Source organism: Rhinoraja longicauda, chromosome 9 (assembly GCF_053455715.1).
Source record: "Rhinoraja longicauda isolate Sanriku21f chromosome 9, sRhiLon1.1, whole genome shotgun sequence".
Taxonomy (NCBI): Eukaryota; Metazoa; Chordata; class Chondrichthyes; order Rajiformes; family Arhynchobatidae; genus Rhinoraja; species Rhinoraja longicauda.
The window spans coordinates 3,030,401-3,051,069 of NC_135961.1; the positions used below are offsets into that span (position 1 = coordinate 3,030,401).

At 42.5% G+C, this 20,669-nt stretch overlaps 1 protein-coding gene across 1 annotated transcript in view; it reads right to left on the bottom strand.

Annotated features, from left to right (window-relative positions):
• Positions 1 to 20,669, bottom strand: part of LOC144596871 (sorting nexin-9-like) — a 107,861-nt gene that overhangs the window by 59,491 nt on the left and 27,701 nt on the right. The window contains exons 3-6 of the mRNA XM_078405735.1: positions 13,756 to 13,830; positions 6,606 to 6,764; positions 5,238 to 5,442; positions 2,542 to 2,561 (exon numbers count right to left, since the gene is read on the bottom strand). Of these exons, the coding sequence (XP_078261861.1) occupies positions 2,542 to 2,561; positions 5,238 to 5,442; positions 6,606 to 6,764; positions 13,756 to 13,830 (459 nt within the window). The remainder of the gene's footprint in view (positions 1 to 2,541; positions 2,562 to 5,237; positions 5,443 to 6,605; positions 6,765 to 13,755; positions 13,831 to 20,669) is intronic.

Sequence of the window (20,669 nt, forward strand, 5' to 3'; positions counted from 1 at the left end):
CCCAACTCATCCATGCCGACCAAGATGCCCCATCTAAACGTCCCATTTCCACACATATGGCCCATATCCCTCTAAACCATTCCTATCCATGTACCTGTCTAAGTGTTTTTTTAAATTCTGTGATAGTATCTGCCTCAACTACGTCCTCTGACAGCTTGTTCCCTCCACCCACCACCCTCGGAGTGAAAAGGTTGCCCCTCAGGTTGCTATTAAATCTTGCCTCTCGCCCTTAACACCTGTGCACTTATTTATAATAGACACATCGTTGGAGAGAAGGAATGGGTGACTTTTCGGGTCGAGACCCATCTGCATAAGAAGTCTGAAGAAGGGTCTCGACCCGAAACATCACCCATTCCTTCTCTCCAGAGGTGCTGCCTGTCCCACCAGGTGGCGCCAGCAATGGCTGCCTCGCCATCAGTCTCTCTGTCCCTTTCTTCTTTGTTGTTTTTTTAGTGTGTGTTAAATGTATGTATTTAGTGTTCTTTAGCTTGTTTTATGTGGGGGGTGGGAGAGGGGGTTGGCGGAAACTTTTTCTAATCTCTTACCTTGACGGAGATGCGATTTTTGTTCCGCATCGTATCTCCGTCCGCACTGCAGCCTAACATCGAGGAGTCGGCAGTCTTTGCTGGAGACTGATTTTGAGAGCTCCACCGCGGGAGCTGTGCGACTTTAACATCGCGGAGCTCGCGATCCCTTTGCCAGGGATTAACCTCTGAGCTCCACCACGGGTGCCTGCGGACTTTAACATCACAGAGCTCACGGTCCTCTGGTCAGAGACCGAAATCGGGAACCGCAAGTCACAGGAGCTTCAACCGCCCCGAAGCGGGAGCTTTGACCGCCCCGAAGCGGGAGCTTTGACCGCCGGCTGCGGGAGCTTTGATCGCCCTGACAGATGGTTCAACTGCCCTGACTGCGGGAGAAAAATGAGGGAAGAAGATTAGACTTTATTGCCTTCCATCACAGCGAGGAATGTGGGGAATCTGCTGTGGTGGATGTTTATGTAACTTTTATGTAGTTGTGTGTCTTGTTGCTTTTTTTGGTATGGCTGTATGGTAATTCGCATATCATTTTACCTTAATTGGTACACAAGACAATAAAGACCTTTGAAACCTTTGAGTTACTCCAGCTTTTTGTGTCTATCTTCGGTTTAAACGGGTTTATCTGCAGTTCCCTCTTACACGCTTATTTATAATCACCCTTCCCTGGGAAAAGACGGTGCATTCACTTTAAAAGTTAAAAAACAAATCAGAGAGAAGCATACACATTAGAGACCGATCTATCATGTTTTCAAAATATGTCTTTATCTCTGATTGATCTTATTTGCTACTCACTAAGAATGTTGCGATTTATGACAGATACTAATCCTGGTCCAAAATATTCATCCCAGAGACTATTTCACCAACACTTTCATAATGACTGTAAAGATTTATTTTGTGTAAATGTAAATGGATAACATACTTCAAATCTAAAAAAAATCATTTCAATTATTGAGGCAGCACAGTGGCACAGCGGTAATTTATCTTAAGAGAAATTACCTCACAATGCTAGAAACCCGGGCCTCACAGCGCCAGAAACCCCAGTTGGATATGGACCACAATCCACCCCACAGCATTACTCCTCCCCAATGCTTTGTAGATAATTTGAAAAAACAAAATGTGCACGCCATTGAAGCTATCCTCAATCTCAAGCAGATTGTTTATTATTCTCTGTGTCGTAGCAGTGAGACAGATTTCCAAGCAAAATATCAATTGTTAGTTAAACAGCAAGGTTGGTAGAGAAATGTAATCTACAGAAGTGTGGAGACATATGTTTGGAGACAGCCAAGCAAGAGAAGGAACTACACATTGGTAAGGGATTGAGAAGTGTAAAAGGAAGAGCAATGAACTCGAGGTACAAAGACGCAGATTGCTGAAAGTGATAGTTCAGATGGCCAGTCTGAAGAAGGTCTCGACCCAAAATGTCACCCATTCCTTCTCTCCAGAGATGCTGCTTGTCCCAGTGAGTAACTCCAGCTTTGTGTGTCTATCTTCTTGTTCAGGTACATTAGGTGGTTAAGGTCTACCGAACATTTTGCATTATGGTCACCTCACAGCAGGAAGGATATGATTGCACTGGAGAAAGCAAGATAGAGATTTACAGGGTTGGTGCCTGGACTTGAGAATTGTGTCCGCAAAGAAAGATTGCTTAAGCTGGCATTAGTGTTAGAGGCAGACAGCATGGAAACAGGCCTTTTGGCTCAACTCGTCCATGCCGATAAAGATGCCTCATCTAGGTTAGTCCCATTTGCCTGCATTTGGCCCATATCTCTATAAATCTTTCCTATTCATGTACCTGTCCAAATGTCTTAAGCATTGTTCTTGTACTCCGCTCACTACTTCCTCTGGCAGCTTGTTCCATAATCCCACCACTTCCTCTGGCAGCTTGTTCCATAATCCCACCACCATTTACCCCTCAAGTTCCTGTCCCCTCAAGTGGTCATCTCTGTGTAGAGCAGCAGGAGATTGCTAAAGTCCTCAATGAGTATTTCTCCTCTATTTTTACCGTGGAGAAAGACATGAACACTGGGGCAGGGCAGTCAATGGAAGCGTCTTGAGTACACTCAGTATTACAGTCAAGGAGGTGCTGAATGTCCTAATGCATATGAAGGTAGACAAATCTCCTGGGCCTGATCAGATATATCCAAGGACACTGAAGGAAGTTTGGGAAGATGGGTATATGGAATGAGCTACCAGAGGAACTAGTTGAGGATGGTACTATAACAACATTTAAAATACATTTGGACAGGTACATGGATAGGAAGGTTGAGATAAATATGGTCCAAACGCTAGCAGGTGGGACTACTGCAGATGGTGAATCGTGGTCAACATGGGCATGTTGGGCAGAAGGGCCTGTAGCCAAGCTGTATGACTCTAAATATTTCCCCTCTCACTTTAAATGGTATTGCATGGAACAAATGCCAAGGAGAGATTTAAATACATTATTATATAAAGTTGGGAAGTGTAAATTGTGTGCCCAAGTAGATCCTTTAGCAGCAAGGTCAATAACCACTGGGTCTAAAATAAAGTAAATGACAAAGGCTAAGAAGGGAATTGTGAAGATGTTTTTCATTCTAGAAGGTGAGGCTGGGTTGGGAGTGGGGCGAAAGTGCAAGTAAAGAATCCGAACTTCATTTTTGCAGAAAAGATGTTGCCAAAAATTGAGGGGCTAAACTAGAGGGATAGGTTGGACAGGCTTAGACTTTATTCCTTGGAGCGCAGGAGGCTAAGGGATGATGTTGTAGGTGACTATAAAATCATGAGGGGAATAGATAAGATGAATGGAGTCGTTCACCCCGGATAGGGGAATGAAAAGCGAGATGAAAAGCGAGGGTCCAGGTGATGTTTACACGAATGAACCCAGGAATTTGTGGGTTAACAGATGAGCGTTTGATGGCACTGGACCTCTACCCACTAGAATTTAGAAGAATGAGGGGGGGACCTCATTGAAACTTACCGAATAGTGAACGGCCGGGAGAGAGTGGATGTGGAGAGGATGTTTCCACTAGTGGGAGAGTCTAGGACCAGAGGGGATCGCCTCAGAATTAAAGGACGTTCCTTTATGAAGGAGATGAGGAGGAATTTCTTTAGTCAGAGGGTGGTGAATCTGTGGAATTAATTGCCACAGAAGGCCTTTGAGGCCATCAATGGATATTTTTAAGACAGAGATAAATAGATTCTTGATTAGTATGGGTGTCAGGGGTTAAGGAGGAAAGGCAGGAGAATGGAGTTAGGAAGGATAGTACAGCCATAATTGAATGGTGGACTTGATGGGCCAAATGGCCTAATTCTGCTCCTATCACTTACGAGCATGAATTTTTTCACTCAGATGGTGTTGGATATATGGAATGAGCTGCCAGAGGAGGTATTTGAGGCAGAAACTATAACAGCATTTAAAAGGCATTTGGTCAGGTACATAGGAATGGTTTAGAGGGATATGGTCCTAAGCTTGGATGGGGCATCTTGATGGTATGGATGGCATCAATGAGTTGGGCTAAAGGGCCTGTTTTCATACTGTATGAATCTATGACAAGCTATAAGGTTACAGATGAAGAAGCGGAATGTGAGAATAGACTGGACAATGTTTTTCCAGTAAGTATAGGCTTACTGGAATCAAACAGCAACTTCCCACGCAATAAATTTCTATGATGATCAGAAAATAATACGTTGTCACAAGTGTATCTGCCTTCACTATTTGGGCAAAACATCCAAACGTAACACATCCTTCACCACTTATTCTCACATATTAATTTCACCCTTTTCCACCCCAAAGACATCAGTTTCACTTTAGTTTATTGTCACGCGTACCGAGGTGCAGTGAGAAGTTTTTTGTTGCGTGCTAACCAGACAATACATGATTACAATCGAGCTATTCACAGTGTACAGATAAAAGGTTTAATAGTGTGGAGCAAATGTAATACGAGTTTGTAGATCTGCTTCTGTGGCTAGCACACAAATAGTCACCTGGGTTGGGTGCCACCTTGGACATATAGATAACTTGTGGATAAAATGTACAAGCTATTGAAGCTATCCTCCGTCTCAAGCAGACATAAAGCAATAATGCACTTTCATCCACAGGTGCACACACGTATGGACACGTACAGAACCACATAGCAACAAGTCGTGAGAAGTTTCACAAACACGGTCTGCAGAAACAATAGACAATAGGTGCAGGAGTAGGCCATTCGACCCTTCGAGCCAGCACCGCCATTCAATGTGATCATGGCTGATCATTCTCAATCAGGACCCGGTTCCTGCCTTCTCCCCATACCCCCTGACTCCACTATCCTTAAGAGCTCTATCTAGCTCTCTGTTGAATGCATTCAGAGAATTGGCCTCCACTGCATTCTGAGGCAGAGAATTCCACAGATTCACAACTCTCTGACTGAAAAAGTTTTTCCTCATCTCCGTTCTATATGGCCTACCCCTTATTCTTAAACTGTGTGCCCCTGGTTCTGGACTCCCCCAACATTGGGAACATGTTTCCTGGCCTCTAACGTGTCCAACCCCTTAATAATCTTATACGTTTCAATAAGATCCCCTCTCATCCTTCTAAATTCCAGTGTATACAAGCCTAGTCGCTCCGGCCTTTCAACATATGACAGTCCCGCCATTCCGGGAATTAACCTAGTAAACCTACGCTACACGCCCTCAATAACAAGAATATCCTTCCTCAAATTTGGAGACCAAAACGACACTGACCTGGTCCTTGGTAAGCCTGTGGATGTCCAAAGGCAGCTGCACTCCCATCGTCCACAGGGCTACTTTTCTGTGCATTTGAACTCTCCGTGTTAGTTGGCCAGGTCACTGCATTCCAGGCATTTTTGCTGTTATCTTCATTATTCGCGGACCAGTTTCCAGCTGAGCCAGCGTTCCAACTGGACCAGGGATCAGCAACGTTTTGCGACTGCCAAATTAATGCATATCATTAAAAAATTAATGCCTTGTCAAGCATAATGGTCTGTATTTTGCTGTAACACCAAACGTGGGCGCGGTGCTTACCATTATTACAATGCAAATTGGACAGCACTTTCTGGCCCCCAATGTGTAGGGAGTGGATATGAAAGTGAGATAACAGAACAACAGTGAGAATAGACAATGGACAATAGGTGCAGGAGGAGGACATTCGGCCCTTCGAGCCAGCACCACCATTCAATGTGATCATGGCTGATCATTCACAATCTGTACCCCGTTCCTGTCTTCTCCCCATACCCCTTGACTCCGCTATCATTAAGAGCTCTATCTAGCTCTCTCTTGAAAGCATCCAGAGAATTGGCCTCCACTGCCTTCTGAGGCAGAGAATTCCACAGATTTACAACTCTCTGACTGAAAAGGTTTTTCCTCATCCCCATTCTAAATGGTCTACCCTTTATTCTTAAACTGTGGCCCCTGGTTCTGGACTCCCCCAACATTGGGAACACGTTTCCTGCCTCTAACGTGTCCAACCCCTTAATAATCATATATTTTAATAAGATCCCCTCTTCCTTCCAAATTCCAGCGTATACAAGCCTAGTCGCTCCAGTCTTTCAACATACGACAGTCCCGCCATTCCAGGAATTAACCTAGTGAACCTACGCTGCACTCCCTCAACAGCAAGAATGTCCTCCCTCAAATTTGGAGACCAAAACTGCACACAGTACTCCAGGTGCAGTCTCACTAGGACCCTGTACAACTGCAGAAGTACCTCTTTGCTCCAATACTCAACATCTCTCGTCATGAAGGCCAACATGCCATTAGCTTTCTTCACTGCCTGCTGTACCTGCATGCCAACTTTAAGTGACTGATGAACAAGGACACCCAGATCTCTTTGTACTTCCCCATTTCCTAACTTGACACCATTCAGATAATCTGCCTTTCTGTTCTTACCACCAAAGTGGATAACCTCACATTTAATCACATTAAACTGCATCTGCCATGCATCTGCGCACTCACACAATCTGTCCAAGCCACCCTTTGACTTTATCAAAAATAATATTCAACATTTATCAAGTCTCTCCAGCAGTTAATTCCTTAATTTTTTTGCGGAATAAGTCAAAGTGCCTTGGCCTTTGCACGTTTAATACACAGTACCTGACTGCTGCTGTGTGAACCTCCAAACGCTGCATTACCGCTAAAGCCAGTTTGAGTTGTTGAGAGCGGATCAAAAGCTGCAATGTTATTTACTACACCCTGTGCTGTCCCACTGGGTCCTAACGAATCATGGACTCCACTCCCTGAACTTGTAATCATCTGAAAATAAATGCAGAAGATTTTATTGCTCCAGAATCATGGATTATTAGATTCTTCAAACCCAAAGTAAATTGCTTTAAATGGCCATTTTGTCAAACCTCTTACAATAGACAATAGGTGCAGGAGAAAGCCATTCGGCCCTTCGAGCCACCACCACCATTCACCGTGATCATGGCTGATCATCCACAACATGCCATTAGCTTTCTTCACTGCCTGCTGTACCCCGTTCCTGCCTTCTCCCCATATCCCCTGACTCCACCATCATTAAGAGCTCTATCTAACTCTCTCTTGAAAGCATCCAGAGAATTGGCCTCCACTGCCTTCCGAGGCAGAGAATTCCACAGTTTCACAACTCTGAGTGAAAAAGCTTTTTCTCATCTCCATTCTAAATGGCCTACCCCTTATTCTGAAACTGTGGCCCCTGGTTTGGGACTCCCCCAACATCGGGAACATGTTTCCTGCCTCTGGCGTGTCCAATCCCTTAATAACCTTATATGTTTCATTAAGATCCCCTCTCATCCTTCTAAATTCCAGAATAAGTGTTACAATTACACATTCATTGTGACACTTTAGCAAAGCAATCTCTATTCATGCAAGCAATATCAAGCACATTTTTTCAGCAAGGATGGATTCTATCAAGTGCGTAATTTTATTTTTAATTGAAGAGATTGAGAATTCAATAAATTCAACGAGGTAGAGTCACTGTGGTTAGAGTTGAGGAATTGTAAAGGTAAGACTCCCAAATAGTAGCCCGGATGTGGGGTGTAAGTTGCAGCAGGAGTTAAAACTGGCATGTAACAAAGATAATGCCACTGTGGTGATGGGAGATTTCAATATGCAGGTAGACTGGGAAAATCAGGTTGGTTCTGGACCCCCAAGAAAGAGAGTTTGTAGAGTGCCTCCGAGATGGATTCTTAGAGCAGCTTGTACTGGTGCCTACCAGAGAAAAGGCAATTCTGGATTTAGTGTTGTCCAATGAACCAGATTTGATAAGAGAACTCAAGGTAAAGGAACCGCTTGGAGGTAATGATCATAATATGATTAGTTTCAATCTGCAATTTGAGAGGGAGAAGGTTAAATCGGAAGTGTCAGTGTTTCAGTTGAACAAAGGGGACTATGAAGGCATGAGAGAGGAGCTGGCCAAGATCGACTGGAAACGGATCCTAACAGGAATGACAGTGTAACAGCAATGGCAGGAATTTCTGGGCATAATCCGGAAGATGCAGGATCATTTCATTCCAAAGCGGAAGAAAGATTCTAAGGGGAGTAGGAGGCAACCATGGTTGACAAGGGAAGTTAGGGATGGAATAAAACTAAAAGAAAAGATGTATAACACAGCAAAGAGTAGCAGGAAGCCAGAGGATTGGGAAACTTACAAAGGACAACAGACGGCAACAAAACAGGCAATTATGGGGTGAAAAGATGAAGTACGAGGGGAAGCTGGCCAAGAATATAAAGAAGAACAGCGAAAAAGAGTAGCAAAGTCAAATGTGGGTCCCTTGAAGGAAGACACGGGTAAAATTATTATGGGTAACAAGGAAATGGCAGAAGAGTTGAACAGGTACTTCGGATCTGTCTTCACTAAGGAAGACAGAAACAATCTCCCAGATGTACTAAAGGACAGAGGATCTAGTGGGATAGAGGAACTGAAAGAAATTTGCATTAGGCGAGAAATAGTATTGGGTAGACTCAGGGCCGTCTTAACGCATGGGCCTGATGGGCACTTGCCCGGGGCCCCACGAGCATAGGGGCCCCATGCTGATCTGTGTATGTTAAGTGACTTGCAATAAATAAATACTACTTTAAAAATGTAGGTTCAATAAGTGCTTTTTTCGCAACATTTACGGTCCCTAAGTGCTTCTCACAGCGATCTGTTTAGCAACAATTAGCTCCCTAAGTACTTTGCTTTTCCATCCCTATGTGCTTCTCACAGCGATCTGCAAGTGCTTTTCGCAACAATGTAGCACCCTAAGTCCATCGCTAAGTGCTTTTCGGTAAGTGCTTTTCGCCGGCACGACAGGGGGGGGGGCTGGTAGGGAAAGGGGGGTGGGGGAGAATAACGGTAGGGGCCCCAGTACACTGCTTTGCCCGGGGGCCCATAATGCTGTAAAAACGGCCCTGGGTAGACTGATGGGACTGAAGGTTGATAAATCCCCAGGTCCTGATGGTCTGCATCCCAGGGTACTCAGGGAGGTGGCTCTAGAAATAGTGAACGCATTGGTGATCATTTTCCAATGTTCAATAGATTCACGATCAGTTCCTGTGGATTGAAGGATAGCTAATGTTATCCCACTTTTCAAGAAAGGAGCGAGAAAGAAAACAGGGAATTACAGACCAGTTAGCCTGACATCGGTGGTGGGGAAGATGCTGGAGTCAATTATTAAAGAGGTAATAACGGTGCATTTGGATAGCAGTAAAAGGATAAGTCCAAGTCAGCATGGATTTATGAAAGGGAAATCATGCTTGACTAATCTTCTGGAATTTTTTGAGCATGTGACAAGTAAAATGGATGAAGTGGAGTCAATGCATGTAGTGTATCTAGACTTTCAGAAAGCCGTTGATAAGGTCCCACACGGGAGATTGGTAAGCAAATTTAGAGCACATGGTATAGGGGGTAGGGTGTTGACATGGATAGAGAATTGGTTGGCAGACAGGAAGCAAAGAGTAGGAGTAAACGGGTCCTTTTCAGAATATAAGAAAATAACTGCAGAAGCTGGTACAAATCGATTTATTCACAAAATGCTGGAGTAACTCAGCAGGTCAGGCAGCATCGCGGGAGAGAAGGAATGGGTGACGTTTCGGGTCGAGACCCTTCTTCAGACTGGCAGGCAGTGGCGAGTGGAGTGCCACAAGGCTCGGTGTTGGGGCCGAAACTGTTTACCATACATATTAATGATTTGGATGAAGGAATTAGAAGTAACACTAGCAGGTTTGCAGATGACACAAAGCTGGGTGGCAGTGCGAACTGCGAAGAGGAGGTTAGGAGGTTGCAGGATGACCTGGACAAGTTGAGTGAGTGGGCAGATGCAGTATAATATAGATAAATGTGAGGTTATCCACTTTGGCGGCAAAAACAAGGAGGCAGATTATTATCTCAATGGTGTCAGGTTAGGTAAGGGGGAAGTGCAGTGAGACCTGGGTGTCCTTGTACACCAGTCACTGAAAGTTGCCGTGCAGGTACAGCAGGCAGTGAAGAATGCTAATGGCATGTTGGCCTTCATAACGAGAGGATTTCAGTATAGGAGTAAAGAGGTTCTTCTGCAGTTGTATAAGGCCCTGGTAAGACCCCATCTGGAGTATTGTGTACAGTTTTGGTCTCCTAATTTGAGGAAGGACATCCTTGTAATTGAGGCAGTGCAGCGTAGGTTCACGAGATTGATCCCTGGAATGGCGGGACTGTCATACGAGGTAAGATTGAAAAGACTAGGCTTGTATTCACTGGAGTTTAGAAGGATGAGAGGGGATCTTATAGAGACATATAAAATTATAAAAGGACTGATGCAGGAAAAATGTTCCCAATGTTGGGGGAGTCCAGAACCAGGGGCCACAGTCTTAGAATAAAAGGGAAGCCATTTAAAACTGAGGTGAGAAGAAACTTTTTCACCTAGAGCGTGGTGAATTTGTGGAATTCTCTGCCAAAGGGCAGTGGAGGCCAAATCACTGGATGAATTTAAGAGAGAGTTAGAGAGCTCTGGGGGCTGGTGGAATCAAGGGATATGGGGAGAAGTTGGGCACAGGTTACTGATTGTGGATGATCAGCCATGATCACAATGAATGGCGGTGCTGGCTCGAAGGGCTAAATGGCCTCCTCCTGCACCTATTTTCTGTGTTTCTATGTAATAAATATTCCACCCTTTCCTTTGACTGTGTCCCCAGCTTTACTACCTCAGCTGACAGCAGATGGGTGACCACCTTCGTTTGAACAAAAAAACTAGACCTGACACTTCGATCCATACTGAATGAGTGTTGCAATATAAGCGGTGTGTTTTGGTCCCAACGGCAGCATCAAGTGGATATAAAATTACTTTGCAGAGCTGGAGAATTACCAGTCTGGTCCATTTTTTATCGCTCAGTCAACTAAAAGAAACCGAAATTGAGCATCATTACACTCATGTTTCTGCGGGTTTTATGCTCTCAAATTGATGATCATATTTTTACAACAGAGTATTTTAAAAGTATTTCACTGCCGTTAAGCACAAGGAGTAACCCAAAAAAGGACACAATATACAAATGCAAACTTTTTTTCTTTCAGCTTCAATCTATATCCTGGTGTACCTTGCCACAAGACATTAATAGTAGGCAGCACGGTGGCGTAGCAGTAGAGCTACTGCCTGCCTTACAGTGCCAGAGACCCGGGTTCAATCCTGACAGGTGACTTGTCTGTACTGAGTTTGTAGGTTTCCCCGTGACCTGCGTGAGTTGTCTCCGAGATGTTCGGTTTCCTTCCACGCTCCAAAGACGTGCAGGTTTGTAGGTGAATTGGCTTGGTATAAATGTAAATGTAAAATTGTCCCCAGTGTGTGCAGGTTAGTGTCAATGTGCGGGGATCGTTGGTCGGCACAGACTCAGTGGGCCGAAGGGTCTGTTTTCGCGCTGCATCTCTAAACTAAACAAAAGTTGTATTTCTTACATTTCTTACACATATTAACACCATTTCTCTTTCGACACAGGCTGCCTTATCTGCTGAGATTTGGTTTTATTCTGAATTTCCGGCATTGAGTTTTTTTTGCATTTCATCATTTTATTGACTCTATCATCTTACAATGTTCAATGTCATACAGAACAGCAGGCTAATCACTCAAAGTTAATCATTGCTTTTGAAACTAACCAATTTCCCTTACTCTCTTAAACTTTACTCAATAGCCCTAGAGTTCTCTGAAGTATACTTTATACATACATTATGAAAGATACAAGATGTTCGCAATACCTGTACATCACTATGCTTGTGTGCATATCTATATACTAAAACTCTCGTTTGTTATCTTGTTTGTGACTGAACTTCAGCCAAAACGGTACATGATAGCACGACAATTTTAGGTCCACTTTACTCACCATTGTCACTTTAGTGATAATGCAAGTAGTTTTATTGAAATCGGTGTTATATTTTTTAAGTTATTCACATTTTAAAGTTTAAAAGGAGGGGAGGGGAGGAGGGAAGAGGGGAGTGGGGGAGAGAGGACAGAGTGCTGCACCAATGCAGGAGAGGTTTGGGCCCAAGAGTATGACAATAAATTTGACACGACTAAACTTGAAGTGAATTTATTGGGTCAGAATTCCATAATTTATGCCCAATGACATATTTTCAAGTTTGGGTAATATGTGTATTTTTACAATACTGACACACAATAATGTGACATAAGGGGTCAAATTTCAAATTTCCTCAAAAAAGATGACAAGCACTTTATTGGGTTAATGACTAACATAGTATCAACAAAAAAAACCCAGAAAAGATAGCATATTGATGGCAAGTTTCCGAAAATGACACCAGAATACACAAATATGGCACAGTAAGTGCACGTATTTCTTATTCCTTTCTGTTTATGGATACCACATGGAACAATAAAATTGCAAATACCGTTTCTACTTCATTCACCTGATCATACTGCATCTATCTGAATGGACACTGCGACGCGCGTTACGTAAGAAAAACATACGTTACAATACATTGTATAGGTTCATCAATTTCACCACTAATTTCCATCCTGCTCTTAAATATACTTGGACCATCTCCGACATCTCCCTACCATTTCAGGATCTCACCATCTCCATCACAGGAGACAGACTAGTGACCGACATCTACTACAAACCCACTGACTCCCACAGCTATCTTGACTACACTTCTTCCCACCCTGTTTCCTGTAAAATCCCCTACTCCCAATTCCTCCGTCTACGCCACATCTGCGTAGGTGATGAGGTGTTCCATACTCGGGCATCGGAGATGTCCTCATTCTTTAGGAAACGGGGGTTCCCCTCTTCCATTATAGATGAGGCTCTCTCTAGGGTCTCCTCAATATCCCACAGCTACGCTCTTGTTCCCCCTCCCTCCCCAATGGTAACAAGGATAGAGTCCCCCTTGTCCTCACCTTCCACCCCATCAGCCGTTAAATACAACAATTTATCCTCCAACATTTCCGCCACCTCCAACGGGATCCCACTATTGGCCACATGTTCCTATCTCCACCCCTTTCTGCTTTCCGCAGAGACCGTTCCATCCGAAACTCCCTGGTCCTGCAACCGCAGGAGATGCAACACCTGTCCCTTTACCTCCCCCCTCGAATACCAGACATGATTCTGCATTTTTCTCCTGGTATTGATGAAGATACTTCCTTAGATCATTATCAAAATAAATGTGTATTAGAGGCCATATGAAGTTTATTTATGAATTAAATATTCATGACTAAATGTGGCAGAGTTTTCATGTCACATTTTTGGTGTCCAAAATGGTGGTAAAACGATGAACATTTGTCTGTCATGAAAAAGGTTTTTGACTTTCAGTCTTGAAGTTATCTAATTTATATCTGTTATTTATAAGGTTTCACATGATGGGCAGATTTTTGTTAAGAACAGTGTATTAGTGTTAAAAACCTGAATAATAATCTTGTTCCTCAAAAGCTCTCCAGTAATGTAAAAATACACATATGTATCTTAGCCCCCCACCATCAGCACCAGCAAAGGCAATGTAATTGAATGTCAAAGGTAGCTGAACAGACTATCACGTTTAGTGTAATTGTCTGCAACTTTAGCAAATAGTGTTTGTGCCATCTTTTCAGCCCATACTCAAATATTATCGACTCAGAGAACCAATCCATACAATATTGCGATACCTCCTTTACTCGCCCATTTAGTGACAATGAAATACTAAAGAACAATGAAACATCCCATGTCATTAAAATGATCCTTTCAACTATTTATTTCATAGAGGTTATACGTGATTATTTTTTCTATACATGCAGAAGGGCCAACACTTAAGTGTTAAGAGGATAATACTCACTTCCACATAGTCTGTGGGAACAAGTCCTGTCATTCCCTGCGCATTTGTTGCTTCACACCATCCACCACCTACATCCTGAAAATAAGCATAAGCTATACATAACAATTTAATGACTTGAATGTTTTTTAATTGTGTACAGGTAAGATGGTCGAGTCCGATTTTTAGTGGCACTTGGCAGCCAAGAGGCAGCTTAATGCCAACCTAATACCATTAGCCTCATTCTTTTAACCTCTAACAGTTCCAAAAACAGACTAAACTTGAAGGAAATATCCAATTTATCATATCAAATTTGTCATTTTACCTGTTACTTGGAATATATAGAAATATTATAAATATTAATATATTAATATAAATTGTAAATATCAATAAATAAATAAAATGTTATCTACTGTGGTAATCCACCTTCGAGCAATCACATTTAGACAATTGTTGAGCAATTGGTACAAACTATTACCTTATAATAAATCTTTAATTGCGTCCAAGCTGAAAGACCAAAAAAGCATTGCAGATAATTTGGGCAAAAGTGTGAGTTTTCTGTAATTGTGCACGATAATAATAGCTTGCCTAGAAGATTAAATCATTGACAAGACCATAAGGTTCTGTACCGTCCCATACCTCCAGTGTACCCCTCCCTGACTCTCAGTCTGATGAAGGGTCTCGACCTGAAACATCACCCATTCCTTTTCTCCAGAGATGCTGTCTGACCCACTGAGTTACTCCAGCATTTTGTGTCTATCTTCCCTTTAAGGTCTTTACCAATCCACCATAGACCAATTCTAGATTTCTCCTCAGCCTGTGCTTGAGTAGAAAACATGGTGTCAAAACTAATTTCAAAGTTCCTATAGAATATCACATTACTTCATATGTGTAACCACACATTTGCTGAAAAAGTATTAATTACTGTCCATTAAAGCTCTATATCTCCCATCAAACACTGAAAGGCTTCCAGATTTCAATATTTTTGGTAGTGACAGAAACAAAATTCTGAGGAATCTTGAAAGAGTGGATGAGGAGAAAATGTTTCTTCCAGTGGGAGAAGTAAACATTGGTTTACGCAGAAGTGGTCACACATTTTAGAAAGAGGCGAGATTTCTTTCAGTTATGAGTCTCTCTTCCTCTGAGAGTAGTGTAAGCCGTGTTGTAATATTGAGACACAGAATCTCAAAATAGGCGCAAAATGCTGGAGAAACACAGCGGGACAGGCAGCATCTCTGGACAGAAGGAATGGGTGACGTTTCTAATCACGACCCAAAACATCACCCATTCCTTCTATCCAGAGATGCTGCCTGTCCCGCTGAGTTTCTCCAGCATTTTGTGTCTATCTTCAGTGTAAACCAGCATCTGCAGCTCCCTCCTACACACACAGATTCTCAATTTGCGAGGAGGTGAAAGGTCACTAGGTGAAAGGTAAACCACGAGCTCTGGTTACTATCAAATCATCCATCATCTTATTAAATGGCACAGGAGGCAAGAGGGACTGAGTGACCTGCTCCTAATTTGTATGGCCAAAGTTATGATCACAATAATCAACGCAGGGACTTGCAATGCCGTAAGATTACAGAATCACAGATTAGAGTAATATCACTCAGCAATGCCACCAGGCACATTGATTCCCACTGTCAAAATTACTCTGGGGATGCACCATCCTTCCACAATTTAAAAATAATTAAGGCACTCTCTTCTGAGGGAAACAGCTTCTCGGGACAATAATTCTGCATCCTATTTCTTTTGTTAATAGAACAGTACAGCACCGGAACAGGCCCTTTGGCTCGTAATGTCTGTGTCAAACATGATGCCTAGGCCAAGCCTTATCTGCCTGCATATAATTAATATCCCTTCATTCCCTGGATATCCACGTGCTTATCCAAAGTCTTTTAAAAGCCACTATCATATATCTGCCTCCACCACCACCACTGCCAGTGCGTTCCAGGTACTCGCCAGCCTCTGTAAAAACATGCCTGGTACATCTCCTTTAAACTTTCCCCTTACCTTAAAGCTATGTCTTCTAGTGTTTGATATTTCGATCCTGAGAAATAGGTCCAGACTATCTACCCTAGACTATCTACCCCAACTATGCTTCTTATAATTTTACCTACTTGTATCAGATCTCCCCACAACTTCCATTGTCCCAGAAAAAACAAGTTTGTCCAATCTCTCCTCGTAGCCAATACCCTTTGAACTGGATATCATTCTAGTAAACAGAGCCCCCCCCCTCCCCCCCCAAACTGGATTCTTTACTTCCTGCCCCATAGTCCTCAATCAATAAGGATAGGTGACAAAAACGTCCTCCACGATAATTCACAACACAGGTACGCCGCAAGGCCACTAGAATTCCTATACACCTACGACCGTGTGCCCAGATTCTCCTCTAACTCCATTTACAAATTTGCAGATGACATCCCTGCGGTGGACCAGACTGCAAACAATGATGGGGCAGAGTACAGGGAAGGAAATATTGGTAACATGGTGTAAGACAACAATCTCTCCATCAATGTCAACAAAATAAAGGAGCTAGTGATCGACTTCAGGAAGCGGGGTGGAGTAGACACCCCGGTCAGTATCAATGGTGCTAAAATGGAGATGGTCGAGAGCTTTAAGTCCGAGGCGTAAATAACACCAACAATCTGTCTGATCTAATTACATTGATACTGCGGCCAAGAAAGCACACCAATGTGCTTTACACATTGCACAGCAATGTACAGTAAACCCTCATTATTACACACTTCTTTGAAATGGAGTTTGGTTATAGAGGACTTCCTCTTAAAGAACACAGGCTGTGAGCAGCGCTGCAGGGACCATTGAAATTGACCGTTGCAGACTTTTTTTAAAGCGCAGCAGTTGCAACAAGATAGATTGGAAGAGTGGGAATTCATTCGCCGCATCTGAGAGGTCCGTTGAAGAGCCCTATAACAGCAGGGGAAAAAGTTGGTCCTGAATCTGGTGGGCAGAACAACAGCATCAACAATAGCAGAACATCATCAGACACCCACACTGGAGCCCATCATGAAAGAGTTGAAAACGTTTGCGCAAGGGCTTAGGAGATCTTCTTTTTAGGCAATGTTGCCAGATCACTGGAGTCTAGTGATTTGATTGTCAGGAATACTCTGATTCAATCCAAGGTAATAGTTCAAAGCAAAGCATTCATAATACAATCACATTTACATTGGGCGGTTGAAAGGCAGAAAAACACAAATGTTCTAAAACTCTAAATGTAGACAAGGCGGATGGATCCCTTGAGAAGGCAGAATTAAAATGGGTGGAAATATGAAACATGGAAATTCTGGTTCCTTATCTCTGATGTGTGAAACCTCTCAGTACAATTCAATAGTTTTGATCAAGAGAAAGGAATTTGAAAATAAGATCACATAATAATTGTTGGGAAGAAGTTAATTCATAAATAAATTGAACAATCTGCAAATGCAGCCTGGAAAATGTTTAGAGAATACATTGAGGGTTTTCTTGAGTAATATTTTGGACAAACCAGGGAATTGACTATTTATATGGTAGACGAGGATAAATTATATTGCAGAATAAGTAGATGGCTTAGAGACGAAAATGATATTTTTGTACTCATTTTAACATCAAAAGACACAAAAACAGGCTAGGAATAAGGGGAAACCACGACTGAATGTCATCATTAACATAAGTAAAGAGGGACAGAAATGAATCAAACTAAAAGCTAACAAATCCCTGCACTGATAACCTTCATCTTGAATTTGTAAAAATGATGTTTGAAGCGATAGCGGATATATCAATATTGAGTTTCTAAAAATGCCCTAGATTCTCAGTCCCAGTGGATTGGGACAAAGCAAAAGTAATACAGCTATTCATAACAGGAGGAGAGAAAACAAAATGTTTAAGTTCAACTGTGAAGCAAATACTGGAAGCCATTATAAAAGTGGAAAATCAAATGACTAAGATAACAATATTTTAAAGAGAGATTATATTTACCAAATTTAATAATAGCTTTGCTTTGTGAGAACATAACTGGCAGGGTGGTAACAAGCGAGCCAGAGAGTATATTACACTTACATTTTCAAAACAAATTTAAAAAGTTGCCACATGGAGAGATTTTACGCAATATTCAAGAAGTTGATTGTACTAGTGCAGCATGGAATTGTGGGCTTTTTAAAAAGCACATAGTGAGAAATTGCAAGGAAGAGCTGTAGTGCACAAATACAGTGAGAACATGTGTAGGAAGGAACTGCAAATGTAGGTTTAAAATCAAAGATACACACAAAATGCTGGAGTAACTCAGCGGGACAGGCAGCATCTCTGGAGAGAAGGGAGGGGGGGTGACCTTTGGGGACTTGAAACGTCACCCATTCCTTCTTTCCAGAGATGCTGCCTGTTCCGCTGAGTTACTCCAGCATTTCGTGTCTACAGTGAGAACATGCAGTTTTGTAAAGGGTAGAAAATCCTTGACCCACTCAAGGAACTTATTTTCATGTATCTATTTCCAAATGGGTCAGACGACTGAAGAAGGGTCTCAACCCAAAACCTCACCCATTCCTTCTCTCCAGAGATGCTGCCTGACCTGGTGAGTTACTTCAGCATTTTGTGATACCTTCTGTTAGTAATTAAGTTAATTCAGGAACAATTTGTGGCAAATGAAATGTTATGGTGTGATTGTTCCTTTTAGAACAAAGAAAAGATTTTCATGACTTTAACTGGTGGAAAAATAGTAGAGGAGATCCTAAGTGACCTGATGGGATCCACATGCATCATACTTAAAGATCTGTGCAAAAATAGTGAAAAATGACAGAGAAGAGAGTGCTATCTTTTATATTTAAGAGAACTACAAGATAATGGCAAAGACATAGAAAAATAGGTGCAGGAGTAGGCCATTCGGCCCTTTGAGCCAGCACCGCCATTCAATATGATCATGGCTGATCAGTACCCCATTCCTACTTTTTCCCCATATCCCTCGATTCCTTTAGCCTGAAGAGCTATATCTAACTCTCTCTTGAAAACATCCAGTGAATTGGCCTCCACTGCCTTCTGTGGCAGAGAATTCCAGATTCACAACTCTCTGGGTGAAAAGGTTTTTCCTCATCGCAGTCCTAAATTGCCTACCGCTTATTCTTAAACTGTGACCCCTGGTTCTGGACTCCCCCAACATTGGGAACATTTTTCCTGCATCCAGCCTGTCTAATCCTTTAAGAATTCTATATGTTTCTATAAGATCCCCTCTCAACCTTCTAAATTCCAGTGAATAAAAGCCCAGTTGACCAATTCTATCATCATATGTCAGTCCCACCATCCCGGGAATTAACCTGGTGAACCTACGCTGCACTCCCTCAATAGCAATAATGTCTTTCCTCAAATTAGGAGACCAAAACTGCATACAATACTCCAGGTGCGGTCTCACTAGGCCCCTGTACAACTGCAGTAGGAACTCCTTGCTCCTAAATTCAAATCCTCAAAAAAGACACCAAAAACTGGAGTAACTCAGCAGATCAGACAGCAACTCTGGAGAAAAGGAATAGTTGACGTTTCGGGTCAAAACCCTTCTCAGACTGAGAGTCAGGGGAAAGGGAAACGAGAGATATAGAACAAATGAATGAAAGATCTGCAAAAAAGTAATGATGATAAAGGAAACAGGACATTGTGGCCTAGGTAAAAATGAGTTACAGACAATGAGACTCAACAAGACGACTTTGAAGCTTGGTTGGAGAGAGAGGGGATGCAAGAGCTACTTGAAGTTAAAGAAATCAATATTCAAACCGCTGGTTTGTAAGCTGCCCAAGCAAAATAGGAGGTGCTGTTCCTCCAATTTGGGTTTGGCCTCACTTTGACAATGGAGGCCACAACAGAAAGGTCAATGTGGGAAGGGAAATTAAATTGTTTGGCAACTGGGAGATCAGGCATGCCCAGGCAAACTGAGCGAAGGTGTTTAGCGAAACAATCGCCCAGTCTACGTTTGGTCTCACCAATGTATAAGAGTCCACACCTTCACCAACGGATGCAGTAGATGAGTTGAGGTGATTCAAGTGAACCTCTGCCTATCCTGAAAGGACTGTCGGGGTCCTTGGACAGAGTTGAGAGAGGAGGTATAGGGCCAGGTATTGCATCTCCTGCAGTTGCAGGGGAAGGTACCTGGGGAGGGGGTAGTTTGGGTGGGAAGGGGTGAGTTAACCAGGGAGTTGCAGTGGGAACAGTCTCTGCAGAAGGCTGGAGTAAAGAAGGCATGGAACCTTTGCTGCAGTTGTATGAAATGAATTGACTGCAACTACAGCAATGTAAATTCTAAACAATGAATCACATGAAAGAGACATTGGTTTTTCAGCATTTATCAGAATTACAGGACTAAATTACATAATTTCAAAGGAATACCAGTCAAACTAAAATTCAATTAAACAAGGGGCATATTCCTTTGAATTATGAGAAATGCATTAAAGTCTATAAAATGAATGATGGATCGACAATCGTAGGCAGAAACTATTTTCCATGGACATTGGAACACAAAAAATAAGGAGAAACACATAATTAACCTGGAAATACTCAGCAGGTTGAGCTGCAGAGCTGGTTATATATATACTGAAGAGGCTGGCTCGCTAACGTTCTTGAATTCAGCAGCAAGTCCAAATTGCAAATTGGAGGAACAGCACCTCATATTTCACTTGGGCAGTTTACAACCCAGCAGTATGAATATCGATTTCTCTAACTTCAAGTAACCCTAGCATCCCCTCTCTCTCTCTGTCCCTCCCCCACCTAGTTGTCGCACTAGTATCACTGTCACCCTGTTACATTTCATTGTCTGTATAACTCGTAATCACCTAACCCACAGCCAACAATGGACCATTGTGGGCTCCACATTTCCTTGATCATCGTTACTTTTTTGCATATCTTTCATTAATTTGTTTTATACCTCTCTATAACTACCCCTTGTTTCCCTTTCCCCTGACTCTGTC